The sequence below is a fragment of the Miniopterus schreibersii genome, assembly GCF_964146895.1.
Source record: "Miniopterus schreibersii genome assembly, chromosome: 3".
NCBI classification, from domain to species: Eukaryota; Metazoa; Chordata; class Mammalia; order Chiroptera; family Miniopteridae; genus Miniopterus; species Miniopterus schreibersii.
In genome coordinates, this window is record NC_138103.1 from 24484265 (window position 1) to 24505866 (window position 21602).

The window sequence follows — 21602 nt, forward strand, 5'->3', positions numbered from 1 at the left end:
AGGAGAGGGCAGATGGTAAGACACCCTGCCAGTGTGTCTCCGCAGCACATGTGGAAGGGCTCGTTCCCGCACTGGGGAAGGAGAAGATGGCTCTCACAACCGGGACATTCATCTCCCTGCTTAACGCAGAGAGCGGGCTTGGAAAGGAGTCAAGTGAAAACCCCATTCCTCTGCATTATTTGGAAGAGTAATGAGGGTGCTCGGCCTACATCCCATCCCTTTTCATTTGCAGCTATTGAATTACCTGTTGGCTCACCTCATCTTTCTATTTAAAATGAGCAGTAAAATATACGCTGGACCACTTACTGCCTCCAATACTTCGGCATACCGACCCAGGCAGAGGCGGCTCCGAGACCTGTTCAGCACTTGGCCCTCTCCAAGTCTTCACTCACGCTGCTCTCCCCCGGGAATGCCCTTCTGCCCCCCGCAGGAAGTCTGGCCACCTACCGAGGCTTGCCGGTCATATGCCACTTCTTCCAAGAAGTCTTCCCTAATTCCCCCCAGAAGGAAGGCTCTCTCCTTCCTCTCAACTCTTAGGCTAACTTCTCCATCTTATTCAAGTCACTCTGACTACAGGCTGCCTTTGTTATTCTTTGAACACACATTTTTTCCTAATGAGCTAATGACAGCTCATATTTATTGATTCCTCACTATGAGCTAGGCACCATTCTAAGCATGTCACATGTGCTGTCTAATTTAACTCTGACAACAATCCCATTAAATAGAACCAGGTGGCAGAACCAGGTTTCTCACCCAGATGGTCTGGCTTCAGCCCTAACCCTGAAGCCCCACTGCCTCCAATGGGCCACACTTGCCCCAGGATGGGCTGGTGCCATGCACTGAGAAGCATCCAGCTCAGACCGTCTCTGTGTGATTTACTGAGCATGGGGGCAGAAGACCATGTTCAAATAATGCTTCTGAAGTGAGCAATTTCATCTCCAGTCTGTGATAGAATGTACTAGTTCCCAGTAATCTGCTCCCTTTCCAGCGACACCTTGCCAGTTATTACCATGTGGTCTACAGTGTCTCCTGCAGAGGGGTATACTCTCTCCCTCGCCCCCAATCAACATTTGGCTTGGACATATGACTGCTTTGACCAGTGGGATGTGAGCAGAAGTGACAGTGTCACAACAGCGCAGAGACTTTCACAGTCATTGCAAGGTCCAGCTGTTACCCTTTTCTCTAAGCCACAAAATGGTGAGTCCAGACAGGAGTAAACGCAGAGGACAGATGGGGCAGAGCCCCAGTGGACCTGCTACGTGGGCAAGACAGAGATCTGTGTTGTCATCAGTCAGGAGATTAGAGATGATTACTGCAGGACAACTTAGCAAAGTTGAGACACAGTGTCTGCCCCATAATGAAAAATCATAAGGGACCTATGACGATGACAATGATGGACTGAGCAAACAACAGGCAAATTTCTCCCTGCTCCCTAGTTTTATCCCAGACTGTGGTCTCACCTTCTTTTCTACCCTCTTCTCCATTCTTCCAGTGGCCCAGAGGAATCAGGCAAAGTGTCCCACCTCCCGGACTCTAACCCCTCCTGACCCCACTGCAGGTCCTGAGTGCCTCGTGACCTACCAGCCTGCGGTGAATTCCACGTGGGCATCAAAGAAGCCAGTGATCTGGCCGCTGGCCGCCTTCCAGCCCTCGATACGTGCTCGGATCAGGCCCTCTCTCTTTTGATTGCGCACCACCTTGACCAGCCCCGGGTAGCGTTTGTGGACGTACTCCTCCAAGGGGGCCTTCAGCTCCTCTGTAAATGACGAAACACAAGAAGGTCCATGACATGTCATCTCAAATGTGTGTCCAACCCACTGTGATGCCAACAGATCTTCAGGAAGTTCAGAGCTTGCAAAAAAGTTTGTGTGGTAGTAATTTTAGTATTTTAGTAAAAAAGGCAGCTCAATCAGTGTGAGTGAGAAGATGTCTGTGACACACCAGCACAGCACAGCAATGTTCTTCCTGCATCTACGCTGTACACCTGGACAGAATTGAGGCCTGGCATTTAGAGCCCCACTGTTCCAGGCTGGCAGATGTCCTCTGAAGGGTCTTTTCTTTGTGGCCAACTGTCCTTTCCAGGCCAGCATTCCTGTCCTCTCACCATCCCCTGGTCCTGTTTATCGTCTGCTATATGAGCATTTCCATCTGCACACACACTGGTTCTTATAGGATGTGTCCTAAGTGGTCCCAACACATAGTCATGCACCAGATGTAACGTTAACAGGGTTGTTGCTTTGGTCTTAGGATGTAAAAGGAATCTTTGCCCAGTGATGACAATGCTGCCATTACTGGCAGAAGTAATGCTAACAGAGACTGCACACTTCTCCTTCTGCACAAGCCGGTGGTGTAAAGTGCTTTATTTCTATGATCTAATTTAACCCTTACAGCAATCCAAGGAAGTTGCCAGATTAATTCCATTAATTATCTAGATTAATTCCACTTTGTAAATTAAGAAACTAGTCTCAGGGATGCTAACCTGTCCCACAGTTGCACACCTAGTAATGGAAGAGCTGAAACACAGGCCAAATGTGTCCAACTCCACACACTTAAAGGTTGGTATCTTTATGTACATAAGGATCACCAGATATAGGAGGCAAATGCAATTTTTTAAAAGCCTGGAATAGCAATACTTACACCAGATCAAACAAAGGTTATAACAAGAGACAAAGAAGGACATTTCATATACAGCAGCCAAGATATGGAAGCAACTGAAGTATCCACTGACAGACAACTGAATAAAGAAGATGTGGTACATGTATACAATGGAATATTACTCAGCCATAAAAAGAATTAAATCTTACTGTTTGCAACAACGTGGATGGGCCTAGATGGTATTATGCTAAGTGAAATAAGTCAGAGAAAGACAAATACCTTATGATTTTACTTACAGGTGGAATCTGGAAAACAAAATAAATGAACAAACAAAATAGAAACAGACTCAAAGATACAGAGAACAAAATGATGGTTGCCGGATGGGATGAAGTTGAAAGGAGAAGGGAGTAAGAAGTACAATTAGTAGTTACGATATGTCTTGATAACGTAAAGTACACCATGAGGACTATAGTCAATAATATTGTAATAACTATGTGCAGTAACAGGTGGATACTTACAGGGGGATCACTTCATAAATTATATAAATGTCTAATCACTATGCTGTACACCTGAAACTAATATAATATTGAATATTAACTGTAAATGAAAAGTGAAAATATATAATTTAAAACAAGAAAGGAAATTTTGGACACACAGAGTCACCAGGGACATGCACACGGAGGAGAGAGCATGTTGGCACATAGTGAGAAGGCAGCTGCCCAGAGACCCAGAAGAGAAGCTTTAGGAGAACCCTGCCGACACCGGATCTTGGCTGGATTGCCAGCGCCCGAAATATGAGAAAATAAATTTCTGTTAAAACACCCGGTCTGTGGTACGTTGTTACGGCAGTCCTGGCAGACTAATACAGAGAGGCATTTCTTTGGAAAGAAAAAAGAAGTGGAACCTGGGTGGGGAGGTGGCAGAAACCTCTAAGGAGACATAGCGTTTGGTTGGGGGTACCGACTGGAGTCAGACTGCCTTGGGTTCAGAGCCTAATGCCAGCATTTATTACCAGGATGCCCCTGGGAAATTCAGCCAATCAAATTCCTCATCTACAGAAGGGGGACCTCCTAGGGTGTGGTGAGCACTAAACAACTTAATATGCATGGGTGTCTAGAGTTATCCCTGGCATCAAGCATCATGTAGGTGCTCAACATTGAGTAGCCAGTCTTAGTAATTGTTTTCCCTCTATGTAGGTTTAGGAGACTTGAACGGAGATTTCAGAGTAGCCCAGGGCGCCTGAGGAAGCCATGTCCAAGATGGAAAAATAGGCCTATGCTCTAGAACTTTGGTATCAAACTGGAGGGCACACTGGCATTACTGGAGGTGTTGAAACAGATTGCAGGTTCCTACCCCAGTTTCATTTTCAGAAGGTCCAGAGTGGAGCCCGAGTGTTTCTCTTTCTAAAAAGACCCAGGAGTGTCCATGCTCTAGTATGGCGAGCCGCACTTTGAGAACCACTGAGCTGAAAATACAAGCTTAGCACACAGCATGCCTTCAGTGGGTTATCTATGTTGGTGTTTTTGCCGGGGTGACTACCATCTTTGCCCTCATTCCAGAGTTGGTAAGGAGGCTGGGAGAAGCCAGGCTGTGGGGACCCTCTGCCTCTTCACTCACCATGAATTAGAAAGGTAACCATGTAGATGGACGTGAGGTGGCCCAGAGAATGTTCATCTTCTGGAAACCATCTACTACAGGTTGGCTGGCTTTTTCTGTGTTAGTTAAGTTTCTTGGAACTTCTAGCAAGAAGGTTAGGCAGGCCATGCCTATTTGGTTTTTCATGTATTCCCCATGAGTGCTGGGGGTGCAAGGACATGCCACGGGATGCGATGGACTAAGCATGGGCACAGCACCCATGGAAGGGGCAGTAGAATCCTGCCCACTCACCAGGGTTGGCCCATGATGGCAGGAACCTGAGAGTCTCCTTAAGTTCAGAGAGAACATTCTGAATGCTGAGTGCTGAGCACCACGCCAGGGGACCCACAGGCACTGTTAACCCTCAACTTCCAGGGACCAGGGACCCTCTTTTGGCTCTGCCCAGTAACTGGATGTCAGCTCCTGGCCATGCCAGTCACCAGGTCTAAGTGTCGAGTGGTCTTCTTATATGATTAGTGGTTGAGACTACAACTTCAGGGGAGAGAGAGGGAGAGACAGGCATTTACAAGTTTGGCAAAAGAAAGTGTGGTCCACTACCACTGCCCTTCTACATCTCCAGGCTCCTGAGATAGGGACATTAAAGGGCTTTGAAAAGTATAAAGGGACAAAAAACAATGCCTAAGCAGTTGGTAGTAGCCCATGGCTTTTAAGAATAAATGAGATGTTACATATACTTATAAGCATTCCAAAAATGTTATTTTTAATAATAGTTAGCCTATTAATATTATTAATATAGATCATTTTTACAACTTCTCACGAACAACAGCTTGTCTTTCTAGTTAATCAATATCATTTTAAAGGTGGGGCCCACTGCACATGGGTGACACCAGCTTCACTCTTACATGGCTCCGGGACACATTGTTTCTCATACAACTGAAGTGATGGCCTATGGGAGTCTGAGGGAGATGTCACCCTGCCACTAGCAGGGTTTGAGAACAAGTGACACTGAAGCAGGCTTTTCTTCCCAGCCCCTGCTTGTGATTCTGTACCCCATAAGGTACTGGGCTGGGCCCCTGCCCGGACTCAAAATCAACCCGGACGCAAGTGCTCTGTCAAGATGCTTACAGTCTAGTTCAGGAGGGGAGACAGGCTCAAAAAGGTGCAATATTCAGTATTACAAGGGAAACGGAGCTAAAGGCCAAAGGGAAAAATGCTTGTGGAAGGAAAGTGCTATGAGGGGTCACAGAGGGAGGGATTATTTTGTTATTACTTTGCTGGGGATGTTCATGGAGAGGTAGTGTTTGAGTTAAGCAGAGGTTTGGACGTGTACTCTCACTATTCCAGACAAAAGACATAAGCACCAAATTGGATCTACAGAGTCACCAGTGTCTGGGTGAGTGGGAAGATGCCACTGATTAGAAAAGAGAAAAAAAAGAAGAGGGAAGAACAAGTTGGTGAGTCCCCCTGGGGCAGGCTGAAGAGTCTGCAGACATTTAGGGGAGATGCTGAACCCAGTGAATGGTCCGGAGGTGAGACGAGAAGGCACAGTGTGTCGGGACACAGTGACGCCAGATGACGGCCTGTGAGAGGGCGAGAGCTCCCGGAGAGGGAGTGGGGGCCTAGAACCACGCTCTGGGGAGCACACGTATGGAGGACCCAGGAAGACAAGCTAGAGGCTAAGACTGGCTGGACACAGCATCAGAGGGCAGAATCATATCAAGGATACAGTTTACAAAAGGGGGTCACGTGCATTCATTCCACAGATATGTACAGAGCATCTACATGGCTGAAAATGACACAACTCTTATCCTCAGAGCTACTCCACATCCAACATCAGGAAAATCAAATGCATTAGAGAAAATGAGAGTAGAGAATGGACCCTTGATTTAAGCAAATGGCAGGTTCCTGATGGGACCAGTGAGAAAACAGAATTCCCTTCTAGGTGCGTCTGGGCCCTTCCAGAAAGGCTGGCCCTGGTGGGACACGCTGAGACAGCCCGAGGGCATTGGTGTGCTGAGATCTGAAAATTGCCTTAAAGTGAGAGAACCCACAAGTTAACCAAGTAAAAGCAAGGCCCCAGGCTCACCATGGAAGGAAACAAATCCCCAAATGTCACACTTAACAAATGAACCCATTCTAAGACATTACAATAACAGTAAGAAGAACACTTTACACAAGAAATGTCATCCTTAACAAATGAACCCCTTCTACCACATTACAATAACAGTAAGGAAAACATTTTACATAAGATTTTTCTCCCTGACAAACTCAGAGAGGAAAACAAAAACTCATTTCTGCAAAAATAAATGTTTACCTTCCAGTGTTATAAAATCCGATACTAAATTGGTCTGGAGCCATTTGGGAATCCTTGCGCGTGTTAAGGTTTTGGTAAATAGCGTTTAGGGAGGTCAACGGGGAAGAAGCGAATGCTGCCTGTGATCAGAAGGGACAGGGAGGGAGATCTATCTGCTCCTTAACAGTAAAAGAAACACCTGTCATCCAGGCTCAAGGAGCACACACTGACAACAAGAAAGCTACAAGCAGAACTAAAGCAAAAAAAATATTATGGAATTTTTTAAAATTTATCTTTATTGTTGAAAGTATTACAGATGTCCCCAGTGTTCCCCCGCACAGTCCCCCTCCACCCCACCCGGCCCCCAGACCTTCACTGGATTATTCATGGGTTATTCACTTTTGCATGTAATTAGATGGCTTTATCACAATTCAATCAGGGTCACTCATTTGAATTCATTCCTGTGGGCATGACAAGAATCTAGGTGGGGACAGCCCTCTTCCTCTGACTCAGGGGGCTGTCTAATAACACCTCTCTGGTATTGGTGAGAGCAACTCTGCACTTTGAGTGATGTTAGAGAATAAACCATTGGTCCAGTCCCTCGTCTCTAGGTCCTGCTCAGAAGCAAGTGCTGACCTAGCAGACTCACCTCCACCTGCTCCACAAACCAGCGCATAAACCTCGGTGCCACGCAGACGTGGGCTTGCAAGTGGCCATGCCACCTAGGGTTGGGCCACATCTGTATCAACTCTCACAGTTATCAAATCTTGATGATGAAACTTCCTGAGTGTTCTAATGCTCCCTCGAGGTATGGCAACTTGGGATAATCAGTCTAAGTTTAGGTGAGTGCTTCTCAGACTTTAACCTGCACCAGCATCACCAGCAGGTCTGGGGTATGACACAAGAACTTGCATTTCTAACAAGTTCCAAGGGGCTGGTCCAGCTGTTCTGGTGACCACATTCTGAGTAGCTCTGGCTTAGAGTTGGTCCCCTACCCAGCCTCATCTGCAATGAATCAGCCCGTGTGTGGAACAGGACTCATCCTAACTGAGATGTTCCAGAATCCCAGGGTTGCCACTGCCCATCTCTGCTTTCCTACTACCTGGGCCTTCCTGTCCTGCCTTCTCTGCAAGATTGAGCCCCTTGGAGATGACCCTAGTCTACATAATGAGGTTTTGTCTTCCCATTTCCAAAACTGGGATTCTGATTGCTGGCTCCCCCTGCATGGGACACCTTCGCAATTAGGTCAGTCCCCCCAATAGGACCCCATATGTTAATGGCATCTGCTCTTACTCTCTGTTCCTCTTACTACTGCTGCTAGTGCTACAATTCTACCAATATTACTTCTGCCACCATCAGTGCTGATGTCACCACCACAGACACTTATTTCCAACCCCAGTCCCTGCCAGCAGTTGGTGAGGTTTGGGCATCCTGCTAGCTGGGAATGCATGGGTTGTAACAGCTAGAACAAGAAAATAGCACACGTAGCATATTCCAACTAAAGACAAAAAACTCCTGCCTCAAAGCCAGTGTTCCTCAGAGTGCATCCTTACCTGGGAATCAGCTGGGAGCTTGTGAAAATGCAGGGTCCCAGGCCCACCCTAAGAGTTTCTAAGTTAGTGGGCATTAGTGGAGTTGATCAACACTCCAGATGATTCTCACACAACCCCAAAGCTTCTCAAAAGCATTGGTTGATTTTTTTTTTTTAATTGCTTTTACTGCAGCCAAATATACTCAACCTAAAATTTACCAATTTGACCATTTTAAAGTATACAATTCAGGGACTCGCAGTACATTCCCAGTGTGGTGCAACTACACCCACTGTCCAGTTCTAGAACTTTGTCATCACCCTGAATGGAGACCCTGCATCCCAAGAGCAGTCACTTTCCATTTCCTGCCATCACTCCGCCCCTGGTGACCACTAATTCGCTTTCCACCTCTATAAATTTTCCTCTTCTGGCTATTTCATAAGAATGGGCTCATACAATATGTGGCTTTTATGTCTTTAAGTCTTAGTCAGTTTTGAAGGTAGGGAGGAAGTGGTAAAGTGAATTTTTTGTGTGAGTTTAAACCCCTAGGCCTCGCTGAAGATCTGGTTCCATAGCATTGCCAGTCAGCTTCTCTGATCCCCATTTTGGTTGTCAGTCCCTGACTTCTGATAACTAGATACCAACATGGGGATCAGAGAAGCTAATGCCCAAAGCTGCTTCAGGCTCAGTGAAGGGGGTTCTGATCACCTCGAGGTGAGGATCCCGACCTTGGGTCTGTGTTCATCCCTCCCCCTCAGCTCCCTGGCTCCCTGCTGGGATCTTCCAGTTTGGGGACTTTAGATAGATCAGGGAAAACATGGGTCTTCAACACAGAGTTTCAGCACAGACATTAGTCATGATGCGCTACATTTCTGCAGTATCATTTTTAACAAGATATATAAAATATTCAACATTGTCTGCATGTGAGTATGATGCCATGGAAAGAACATAAAAATAGACTTAAAACACCTGGATTTTCAGGAACGCCTGAGAATATCTTCACGTTTGAAATAACCAACAAACTAAATGCATAAAAGTAGCCATATGAAGGCCAATAATGAATTTTTAAAAATTATCTTTTAGAGAAAGACAAGTACTGTATTATATCACCCATGTGTGATCTAAACAAATTGAACCTGTAAAACACAGAGTCAAATGGTGATGACCAGGGGGTGGGTGAGGAATAAGATTTATGGTGTTTAAGGCTACAAACTTATAACAAGTAGTAAATAAGCCACTGAGATTTAATGCACAGTATAAAAATATAGACAATAATATTGCACTATATAGGCAGTGCCCAACTTACAATGGCTCGACTTAGAAAGTTTTGACTTTTAATGGTGTAAAATGTATTTCTCATTTTGAATTTTGATCTTTTCCCGGGCTAGTGATATGCAGTACAGTACTCGCTCCTGATTGCTGGGCCGAGGCAGCGAGCACAGCTCCCAGTCAGCGATCACCAGGTAAATATCCAATAATCTACAGTGTACTGTGCTGCCAGTGTTATTTGGATACTGTGTTCTGAGCATGTTTAAAGTAGGCTGGGCTATGCTATGATGTTCAGTAGGTTGGGTGCATTAAACGCATTTTTGAGGATGTTTTCAACTTATGATAGGTTTATCAGGATGTCACTCCATCCATCTGGAACTATGCAACGTGATAAATATCGCTACATCAGCAATCATATTACAATATATAAACGTGTTCAAGTAATACACTGTGCACCTTAAATTTACATGTCACAAGTAAAGTTCATTCAATTAAAAAAATTTAAATTAAAAAAAAATTCGCCCGGCCGGGCATGGCTCAGTGGTTGAGCGTCGACCTAGGATCCAGGCGATCAGGGTTAGATTCCCGGTCAGGGCACATGCCCGGGTTGTGGGCTGCAGGCGATCAATGACTCTCTCATCATTGATGTTTCTATCTCTCCCTCTCCCTCTCCCTTCCTCTCTCTGAAATCAATAAAGATATATTTTAAAAAAATAAAATAAAATAAAAAAATAAATTAAAAAAATTAGCTATTAAAATTAAAAAAGGGAAGGCAGAGAAACCTAGTTCATATCCTAGTCATGCCACATCTGGGCTTCTCACCTGTCAGATGGAGCTGGAAAGTTCCAGAAATTGAGGCAGGCTTTGTAGGGCCTGAAGTTTATACAATTTGGAGGAGCTTCTTTAAGAAAAAACAGCTCTCTTCTGTAAATTCTACTAAAATAAATGCATGTGTGAAGGCACTGTTAGCCCCCTCCCCATCCCTGGGGGCTCAAAGGGGTGTTGCAGAGAGGGGTCCCAACACATAAGCTTCCTTATCAGCTTCATGGCTAGGGCACCCTGGTGAGGCTCACTACCCAGATGCAAAGTTTCTTTTAAGCTGACAATCACTCCTTTTCAAACATTTTAAATACTATGCCCGTCCATATAAAAAATGAAATATTTATATCCCAGAGCTGCTAACGGAGTTGACTCAAAATGTCAGCTAATCATGAGATGCTCCAGAACACACTTCAGATTAGTTTCCCATTCATATTTAACAAGACAGTAATCTATCCTGCAAACCCACAGTATGCCTCAATGTTGTTTTAACATTTACTGAGTTCTAATGAAGTGCCACTTACTGTTGTAACCACTTGACCTATGTCAACTCTTTTAACCCTCTTAACGACTTGGTGAGATAAGGGGTAGTCTTAGCCCCATTTTATAGATGAGGACACTGAGGCCTGGAGAGGGTGAGTACGTTGCGGAAAGCTAGTCAGCAACCTGCCTGGGCTCCTTGTCATTCTGCCTGATTCCCGTGGATGGGATGGTGTGGAATCTGAAGCCGTTTGTTCGCGTGGAACTGTGCCTGTGCGTCAGAAGCCCAGGCCGGACAGACCTAGGCTTCTCCTGAAATGGCTCTCTCTGTAACTCAGGCACCCGCGCTGCTGCTCTGGCCTCAGCACACGAACCTATCTTTCTAGGCGGCTGTCCTCTGACATGGTCGGCCCTCTCCAGGGAAGAAGCCCACTGGCTGATCGAGGGACTCAAAAGAAGCGGGCATCCAGGAGGACCTGCTAGGCTTCCAACTCCACCAGGAGGTCCCAGCAAACTCCAAAGGGACAGTAGGGCCACAAGAGCCATGCTTCCACCCCCACTGCACGAGCCTGTCTGGCTCTGAATTCCTGGCCTTTAAGAACATCGATGGAGCGGAAGAGCATGTGTAAAAATGCAGAATGAAAAAACAGGAAAGCAGCTGTAGTGAATATTTTATTCTCTGGGCATCTCTCAGCTTTGTGGATTAAATAATGCATTTTCTGCCCTAGTCTGTTTGGCTCAGTGGTAGAGTGTCAGCCTGTGGACTGAAGGGTCCTGGGTTCAATTCCGGCCAAGGGCATGTACCAGGGTTGCAGGCTCCATTCCCGGCAGGCCTGATCCCAGCCCAGTCCGGGTGCATGCGGGAGGCAACCACTGGATGTTTCTCTTTCTCTCTTTCTCTCCTTTCCAATCCTCTAAAAAGCAATGGAACAAAGATCCTCAGATGAGGATTACAAATAATAATAATAATGCATTTTTTGACTATGGGAACAAAGAGATGAGAGCAAGAAACTTCAGGAAGAATGGGGGAGATAAAAAAGGGATGTTTTTGCTGTGTATGAAAGCATTTTAAAGGCGACTCCGTAGTGAGATCAAAGCAAGGACAAAAGAAAGCAAAAGACAAAAAGAAGAAAAGAGACGTGAAGTACAAATACCAAAGTGTTAAACTAAATATATCACACGGAGTTGTCCATTCATGAGAGGTGCTTTGAAAGGGAAAGCCATCTCTGTCTGCTCTCAATTCCTTTGTTAAGAAATTCCTCTCCACTGCTTCTTCCATTTCATTTTCACCTTTTAAAACACAGACACAAGTAGCCCAAACCACCAGAGAAGCATCATAATCCCTATAGTCGCTGCCTCTGCGTTGTTACCCCAAATTACAGGAGTATTTTCCTCTCTTGCCCCATCAAAAGGCAGTTGAAAGTCTGGTATTTACAGCTGATTCTAATAATAACATGTGAATTTAAGCGATAAAATTTGCCTACAGGCTGCAGTGTGTTTTTCTTTCATTATGTTTCTTATTTACTGCGATATTGATTCTGAATGCTCTGAAGCCAGCAAACCTATTCCTTGAAACAGCAAAAGTCGCCGTCATTAAGTGGGGAGGGGAGAGAGCAAAACAGCACACAAAGCAAGTGAAGTCCGGGAGAAAACAGAGTCACATCCCGGCTCTTGGTCACTTGAGTTTTCTTTAAACACAGTTAGCAGCCAGAAATGGAATAACTAGAGCAAGGCATCTGGTCACCCTGCTCTAGCATTGGGGCAACGTCTGAAGGCAGAGCCCTGAATTTTCCAAGGTCAACGGCAGTGTGTTGACAAAGATCTTAGGCATGCTCACAAAAAAACCGTGCATGTTAACATGTTACATAGCATAAAAATGTTCTATAAAGAGTAGTTCTTATTAGGGTCCAAAAGGCCAGAACCTAACATGTCTCTTCTAACCTGGGAGACTATCTGGTAGCATCTGGAAGCACAGGCACTGGCAGGTCAGAACAGATGTGAGCTGGCCCGCCGCACGCGAACGTGCTGGCTGAACAGCAGCTCGGCTAATATCAACCCACCATCACATCTGACTGACATCCCCACACTGTGTGTGCATTTGGGCTAAAGAACAGCAAAAGTGCTCCTGATTTTAGGTGCACACAGAGAGTGCACAGGGCAGGAATGCTTTGATCTAGAGAAAGATGAAGAAGGGTGCCATGGGGCCAGACGCACTGTGTGCTCTTACTTGAACCGGGGGGGCCCCTGGGGAGGCAGGGACACACCTGGTCAGGAGCATTCACCTTGAGCTGCTGCAGGGTAAATAGTTAATATGGATAACAACAGTCCCTACCTACCAGGGTAGTTTGGGAACTGAAATAAGATAACACATGCTAAGCGCTTAACTTGGTGCCTGGCACATAGCGAGCACTCAAAAATGGTTAAAATTGTTATTTATTTTTATTATGCATATAGTTTTATATTATAGATGAAGGGAGAATAGCGATGTCTTGAGAAACAAAGAGATGACTCATATGGGTATAGGAGGAGTTCGGGGAAGGGACTTAGAGGTAAACTAGAAGGGAGGGGGAAGCACAGAAGGGAGGGAGGCTTGAAGGGGGTGGGGGGTGCAGGGAGGAGGCCTGAGAGGCCTGGTTCCAGGACGGGGACTGCTGAGCTGGAGCATCTGCTCCGGTAAATTCTGGCTGTACTGCGCTTGCCTCTCAGAATTCCATCTTCTTTTTAAAAATAAACATCAATGCCCAGTGTCAGAGGGTGTGGGCAGGAGCCAAGGAGACTTGTGCTCGTTAGCCCACGCAAGGGGATGAATTGTCATGCCTGCTCTGCCTTTGCCCCATGCCTCAGCCTCGGGTGTTCCTGGGTGAGCTGCAGGGATAATTAATGAGCAGGCCCCAGTGAGGCCACATGTCCTCCTTGTGAAAGAAGAAGGAAATCGGTGGCCAGGCAGGACTCAGGGTTCTGAGGCAGCCATCCTGCCCTAAAGGGTTTGCTCCAGGCTGAGTGCTGGTCTCAGCAGGGGCCCTCCCGGACCCCCGCAGCACAGCCTGAGGCCAAAGAGCCTCTGTCCAGCAAGCCGACCAGTGCTCACAGCTGAAGTGACCTAAAGACACTCCTGTCAATGTCACTTCAAGTTTCTAATAAAATAAGATCAAAGCTCTCGGATGCTGCGTTTCAGAGAACAAAGGTGACAAAGGTGAAAATGATCACGCCTGGCCTTTGTGACAACTATTTCCACAACTAGGGCCTCGTGGCCCCGTCTCTCCCTCTGTCTCACTGTCAGCCTCGCAGATCCCCTGCCCAGGCAGGGCTGCTCAAGGAGGCTTCCACATCCTCCCTGTTCTGAGGGTTGTCAGAAAACATCGAAGACTTGCCTGTTCACACTATCGCTCCTCAGTCCTGTGGCCCAGCAAAGACCCCCATTTCTGCCTGGGACTCTCTCTGAACCTCTAATCTGCCCTTCAATTCCTACATACTGATCGCATCTGCACACTTCTGTCTATATGCTCCAAGCTTCTCTGCCTCTAGATCTTGATTCCTGGGCTTCTCACCCCTACCATTTCCTCCCACTTCCACACATCCATATTCTAACTGTCTCTCGTGGTCCAACCACGAGATCCTTCACAAAGGCCTCAATTATTTCCTCAACTCGTGGAAATACCACATGCAAATTCCATCAATGTTGTCACTTTAGGAGTCTATGGTATGCTTATCCACCCAGCCCCTCCCTTTCTGTAGCTCTGCCCCATGGTTATTGGGATGTGTGGTTCTGGGCATGACTCTGCCCTCCTGGTCACAGCTGACAGATCCAAGGAAGGGCATCTGACCCAGACTAGAGCACCATTTCCCTTCCCTGGGATTCCCCTATGTAGGAAGTTCTGTCTCTCTCCCATGGCTGAAGCTGGCATTAAAATATCAACTTTGAGCTGTCTCTGCAGCCATATTTCCCTCCAGATGGCTTAGAGAATTGGAGGTGGCAAGCTTTCCCAAGCTGACAGAAGAGGAAGGGCTCAGAGAGGGCAGAGACCCAGACAGAGGGCCCGGCAATGCTGGAGCGCCTGGGTCTGACTCTCCCTTGGCCTGCTTCACTCCTGCCCCTGGGTTGTGTGGGACTCTCTATCATTCTTATACTGTTGGGTTTCAATCTAACGGGCACCCAAAGCCTGATCACAGGGCAAAGCTTTCCACATGGTTTTTGGACTGCTCCAGGTGCTGCTGGAATGCACTCCATTCCTCTTGGTATGACAGTCATTGTCTCTGAGGCCAAAACAAAAACTTATCCTCTACCAGACGCGAGGCTGGAAGGTTAGAAATTAATCAGATTTTTTTTTTTTACAGGGGATGTCACATAAATGGAATAAATGATCAAAAAACAGCTCGCTTGAACACGTGTTTACCACAACTCAGGCATCGTACTCTTGGGCATTTGTCTCAGAGACATGGATATTCATTTTCACACAAGCACGGTACATGAGTGGTCATAGCAACTTTATTTGTAAAAAAACAAACTGAAACAGCCCAAATATTAGACAAACTGCGGTAAATCCGAACCAAGGAACACTGGGCAGAAATAATGAGGAAGGAACCCATGGTGCTCACAGCAACTTGGATGGATCGTAAGGTGCCTATGCTGAGAGCAAGAAGCCAATCACAAAGGTTATGGACTATGTGGCTCAATCTATAGAACATTATTGAAATAATAAAAGTATAGAGAGGGAAGACAAGTTACAGTTGTCAGTGGTCAGGAATGGGGTGGGGGATGAGTGTGATTAAAAGGAATAGCATGGGGTAGCTTTGTTTGTATCTCAAGTGTGGTGGTGGTTACAGGAATCTACACATGATAAAGTTGTATAGAACTACACACACACACACACACACACACACACACACACACACACGTGCATGTCAGACTGGTGAGATCAGAGTCAGCTCCCTGGATTGACCAAAGTCAGTTTCCTGGTTGTGGGCATGTGCTAGGATTCTACAAGATGTTACCACTGCAGGAAACTGAGTGAGGAGTACATGAGGCCTCTTGTACATTCCTGCAACTTCTTGTGAATTTATAACTATTTCAAAATAACAGGGTTTTTGGTTGATGTTGTTATTTTTTTCAAAGCCAGCTAGCATACGAAGCTTTAGCTGGGGTTCTCATGTTATCTCTTGTGTAAAGATATATACACTCTCCCTCTTATCCTCTCCTCCCTGTGGCCTAAAAACACACAAGAAGAAATGTAAATGCACAACCCATCTGTGATCACAGACCCACAGAGCAAATGCTGTCACACTGCAGTGATCTCGTTGGGGACAAAAACAAGCATTATTTCTGATTAGGGAGGCTTTTTACAGGCAGGGGGAAAGGCAGGTGATGTTCTAACAAGGAAGCCGGGCCCAGCATGGAAATGTGTGATAACAAGGTGTCTCTTGGCTACTTCACCAGCAGCCTCAGTAACACAGGAAAAATGTTATCTTTCCAAAACACCAGACTCCTCCTATCTCTGCAATTATAAACCAAGAAGAAAAGCAAACAGTGCCACCAGTGTGCTTCTCCAAAATCCCCTTTGCAAGTCCAGAGGGAATATATGTCCTTTCACTCAAAAAAGTTTCCTAGCTCGAGCCCTCTTGCTTTCAGTCTTTCAACGTATCGGCCAAGAGAAAGCTTGATGAGGTGTGCTTGCTCCACAGGGAAATATCAGTGATAAGATGCACAGCTGTCCACATCACTAAGAGACTTGAGTGATAATTATTGGAGATAAGCATTTATTTCGATTTCTAAACAAAAATAAATAGAGTAGAAGCCAAAATATGTACAATAATGCCAAATACAAAAACTCCCAGGATGAGGTCAGAGGAAGTAGAAAAAAAAGTTTGCACCTGTGCAGTGTAAATTAACCTGTTCAGCAGTCACTGTAACTTAGTGGTTGGTGTGCAAGGCCCTGGGAACACAGCACAGAAAGAGCAATGGTTCTTGCCCTCAAAGGTCTTACAGTTCAGTTTAGAGATGGGCAAGTATACAAATGGAATACAACGTGCCAAGTGCTGTGCTGAACTACACACTGGCGTCCTTGGAGCAGAGGCTAAGGGCCGGGAAATCCGGGAAGGCTTCCCAGAGGGGGTGAGCCAGACAAAGAATGTTGAGGAAAGAGCTGGAGCTAGCAAATCAAATACTGCTAAGAGCACATTCAACAGTCATGCCCTTTAATATACTGCCAGGATCTGAACTGTGGGCTTTCGCTAGTATTATCTCTAAACCTTACAATTTATACCCTGCAGAAAAGCCACTATTATCCCCAATTTGCACAAGATCAGAAAAGGTAAGTGCCTTGGTCAAGACCACACAGGATTTGATTCCACTTTTTCCATCTCTTTTCTACTTATGCACAAAGAGCTAATGAGGCAGGTGTTGTAAAAAAAAAAAAAAAGTAGTTAAAAACTATTGATAAGACTTACTTTAAAATGTATTAAGGATTATAATAATAGAAATGAAGAAACTTCTAATATTATTTTAAGGGAAACTCGGAGGCTGAAACTACCCTTGAGGTTTGAAGGCATATTAAACTTCCACAGGAGTTTGGAATTAAAGTACCTAAGGAAGTGAACTCGGTCCCTCTTCCAAACCCACCACTCCCACCGTATCCTTTCTCTCAATGAACACGCCACAAGCCGCCCCATCGCCGGAGCCGGGCCTGGGTGTCCTTTCAGGCTCCTCTGTCCCCTTCGCCCTCCTTCATATCCTAGCAGCTCTCGCGTAATTCGGCCTCAGTGCTTCCAAGTCTAAACTACTGCAGCGTAGGGAAACAAGAAATTCCAAATCAGTGGTTAAAGGATGGATTAGTAAATAAACTGAGATAACCAGACTTTGAGACAAGACTCTATTAAAGCTCTCATACCTTAATATAAGGAACACATTTTTTTAAAGAAATACTTCTCTATGAGAAAACACACATGAATATTTGTACCACCTAGAGATAATGAATGACTTTCTTAAGACATCTTCAAAAGAAAAAAAAAGTATTAATTTGACTATGTAAAATGTAAAATTTATGTTTGACAAAAAATACTTTAAACAAATTAAAGTAAAAAGTACAAATTGAGAGAAGTACCTGTAAAATAAGGAGTTTAATATATATGAAGTTTTTAAAAATCAGTAACATAAAGGTAAATACCTCAATAGAAAAAGGAATAAAAGGTCATCAATAGATAAATCCCTAAAAAGGAAATAGAGGTAAACATATGAAAGAGTGGTCATCATCACAAATATTCAAAAAATGCCAATCTAAAAATGCTATTTCATCCTCCACTCCTCAGAACAGCAAAGATGAATGACATGGATTAGTAAGATTCGGTGTTGATGAGGCTACACTTTCATACTCTTCTCAGGGGCAGTACCACTATCTGGAGAACAATTTATCATTTCATACAAAAAGTTCTTAAAACTAAATATGGAACTTTCAGGATAAGATAATGAATTTAATTCATTAATTAGGCATCACCCTCTACTCATAAGCCACTGAAAACTATACAATAAAAGGATTTAAAAAATAAATCCAACCCATAACCTTCCAGGTCGGGGAAAACAGAAGAGACACCAACCACAACACTGGGAAAGCTGGAAAGAGATGCACAGGGTAACCATAGTGACAGATGTGTCAGACCCCTGTGCTGTCCAAACCGGGAAGTCCAACCCAAGTTCCCAGACACAGAGAGAGTATGAAAAATACAATGTTAATTTTCCAGTTTAATTATTTTTAAGTGTCCAGTTTGGTGGCATTAAGTACATTCACATTTGTTGTGCAACCATCACCGCCATCCAACTTCAGAAATTTTCATCTTCGCAAACTATACCCACTAACCAACAACTCTCCATTTCTGCCCACCCAGCCCCTAGGGCTATTTAATCACCTTTTTTGTTGTTGTTGTTAATCCTTACTAGAAGGTATTTTTTTCCATTGATTTTTTAGAGAGTGGAAGGCAGGGAGGGAGGGGGAAAGAGAGAAACATCGATGTGAGAGAGAGACACATCAATTGGTTTCCTCCCGCACACCATCCCAACCGGGCCAGGGAATGAACCTGCAACCCAGGTATGTGCCCTTGACTGGAATAGAACCCAAGACCTTTCTGTCCACAGGACAACGTTCTAACCACTGAGCAACACCGGCCAGGACTCTAACCACCTTCTAAGAGGTAATCAGGAACAGACCACAGGTTCACTGGCCATCCAAGGAAAGCGTCCAACATGGAGACAGACACTAAACAACAAAAAGTAAAAAACAACTGTGGGAACAGACTGTGCAGGAAGAAAAAAAACAAAATAAAACATTATTAATATCATCCAAGGGATAAGAAAATATATTGCTTCCATTAAATAAGAACAAGATGCTATAAAAAAGAACTTTCAGAGAATAAAAATGAGCACTTGGAAGTAAACTCATGATAGCAGAAATAAGAAAATACTGAATAGAAGGGAAGAAAGGTAAAATTGAAGACAGCAAACAGAGCAGAGCAACTGATACAATAGCAGAGAAGAGAGAAGAAAGTTAGGGGTTCAGCCTAAGAGGTTTAGTAATAGAAAAATGGGAGATACTGAAAGAGAGAATAGAGAAAAATGGTGAGGAATTATCAATTAAATATGCCAAGTTTTCCAAAAACGGATAGACATTAGCATCCAGATTGAAGCCATTAAACAGCCAGCCCAATGGATGATAATTGATCCACCCAGGGCTCATCACTGTGAGCTCCAAAACTCGGGGGACAAAATGAAGACTTCACAGGCTTCAAGAAAGGAGGGGGGGGGAAACTCAACCATGCAAAGGATAGGGAGTTTGAATGCCATTGGTTCTTCACTTTTTAAAGATAGTTTTTATTGATTTTCAAAGAGAGAGGGAGGGAGAGGGAGAGAGAGAGACATCGATGTGAGAGCGAACATTGATCCGCTGCCGCCTGCCCACCTCCTACAGGGGATCAGCCCGCAACCTGGGCATGTGCCCTGACCAGGAATCAAGTCTGCCACCTTTTGGTGCAGAAGACGATGCCCAACCCATTGAGCCACACGGGCCAGGGTGCCACTGGTTCTTTTTAAAAAAACACTGAAAGACAAAACCACCAAAATGCTGAAAGAAGGTGATACCTAACTCAACCAGGCCACCATTCACATAGATTAACATAAAGTTTTCTTCGATGGATGATCTCAAAAGATTTTTATCTTCCTCATAGTCTTTCTAAAGCAACTTCCGGTTGTGTGTTTCACCAAATAAGCATGTAAATCAAGCAAGAGAAAGGCATGGAGTCCGGCACAGGAGGGGAGGGAGGGAGCTGCCCAAGAGTGCAGCGAAGGGAGACCCAAGGTGACAAGGGCGCACAGGCACTGCAGCCACATGTCCACAGCAGAGCAGTGTACCTTAAGGCAGGCACGTTGGGGGTTGTAATTATGATCTCTCCTGCAAAGTTACCTCACTTTAGGCTAAGGACAAGCAGTCTGAATGAGACAAGAACTTTTAATATGAACTGATGATTTGTTCTCCAGATACATGGTACTGACCCACAAAAAGTATATGGAAGTGTCTTTTCCTCTGTTTCCTCCCCAACACTGAATCTTTGTCATCTTTGCTATTCTGATGAAAGAAATGATGTCTGAATGAGGACAGATTGTCCCCATTCTCCCCTGTAATTGGATGTTCTGAACACAGGTTAAGTTCGAGCCCTCTCTACATGCCTGCTGCCTGGACCAGTTGAGGGCATTCATTTAATCCCTCAGATATGATCTGCTTTGGCCTCCTCCTGGAAGTCAGAGGAAGAAATCACAGAGCAGCCATTTCACCTGTCCAGATTTTTGCTTTATATCCAGTACTAGGTTCACACAATAGCCCTGCCAGATGCCCCCACTGGAATAAGCCCTGTGCTTCCCTGAGCTCCCTCATGACTTAGCTGCCTTTTCCAGAAGAGGCTTTTGTAAACTCTTAGGAAAGCACATAGGTCAAAAATATAAAGAAGCCAGGAAAACTGAGCAAAATGTTAAAAAAAAAGAAAGAAAAGGCATCTAGATTGGAAAGTAAAATTATCACTATTTGAAGATGAAATGATATATATAGAAAGCTCTAAAGAATGCACACATACATACAAAACTATTAGAGCTAATAAACAAGTTTAGAAACATAGAAGGATATAAGATCAATGTACAAAACTCAGTTGCATTTCTATCCATCAGCAATGAACAGTCCAAAAATAAAATTAAGAAAACAATCCACTTAAAATAGCACCAAATATAATACAATATTTAATAATAAATTTAACCAAAGAAGTGCAAGATTTGTATATTGAATATTATAAAACATTGTCAAAATAGATTAAAGAAGACCTAAATAGAAGCATTAATACTGTTACTTTGACAATACTCCTTAAGTTGACCTTTAGATTTGATGCAATCCTTAACAAAATTACAACTGCCTTTTTGCAGAAATGGAAAAGCTGGTCCTAAATTTCATATGCAACACACAGGACCCAGATAGACAAGACAATTTTGAAAAAGAAGAACAAGGTCAGAAGACTCATGCCTCCTAATATTAAACTTACCAAAAGGGAACAGTTATCAAGACTTGTGGTACTGGCACAAGGATAGACACATAGATCAATGAAATAAGAATTAGAGTCCAGAAATAAACCCTTCTCACCTTTGCAGTAAGTTGATTTTTGATTAGGTGCCTTGACCATTCAATGGGGAAAGAATAATCTTTTCAACAAATGGAAATGGGACAGCTAAATATCCTTATGAAAAAAGTGAATTTGGACCCCTAACTCAAAGCACATATAAACATTAGCTTATAATCAATAAAGACCTACATGTAAGGGCTAAAACAAAAAAACTCTTAGAAGAAAACATAGGTGTAAATCTTTGTGACCTCAAGCATACAATAGAAAAGTAGACAAAAGGGACTTCATTAAAATTAAAAACATTTTGCATCAAAGGACACTATTAAGAAAGTGAAAAGAGCCCGGCCGGGCATGGCTCAGGGGCTGAGCGTCGGCCTAGG

At 44.4% G+C, this 21602-nt stretch overlaps 1 protein-coding gene across 1 annotated transcript in view; it reads right to left on the minus strand.

Annotated features, from left to right (window-relative positions):
• Positions 1 to 21602, minus strand: part of GALNT17 (polypeptide N-acetylgalactosaminyltransferase 17) — a 390020-nt gene that overhangs the window by 179942 nt on the left and 188476 nt on the right. Inside the window, exon 4 of the mRNA XM_081131890.1 lies at positions 1582 to 1756. Within this exon, the coding sequence (XP_080988016.1) occupies positions 1582 to 1756 (175 nt within the window). The remainder of the gene's footprint in view (positions 1 to 1581; positions 1757 to 21602) is intronic.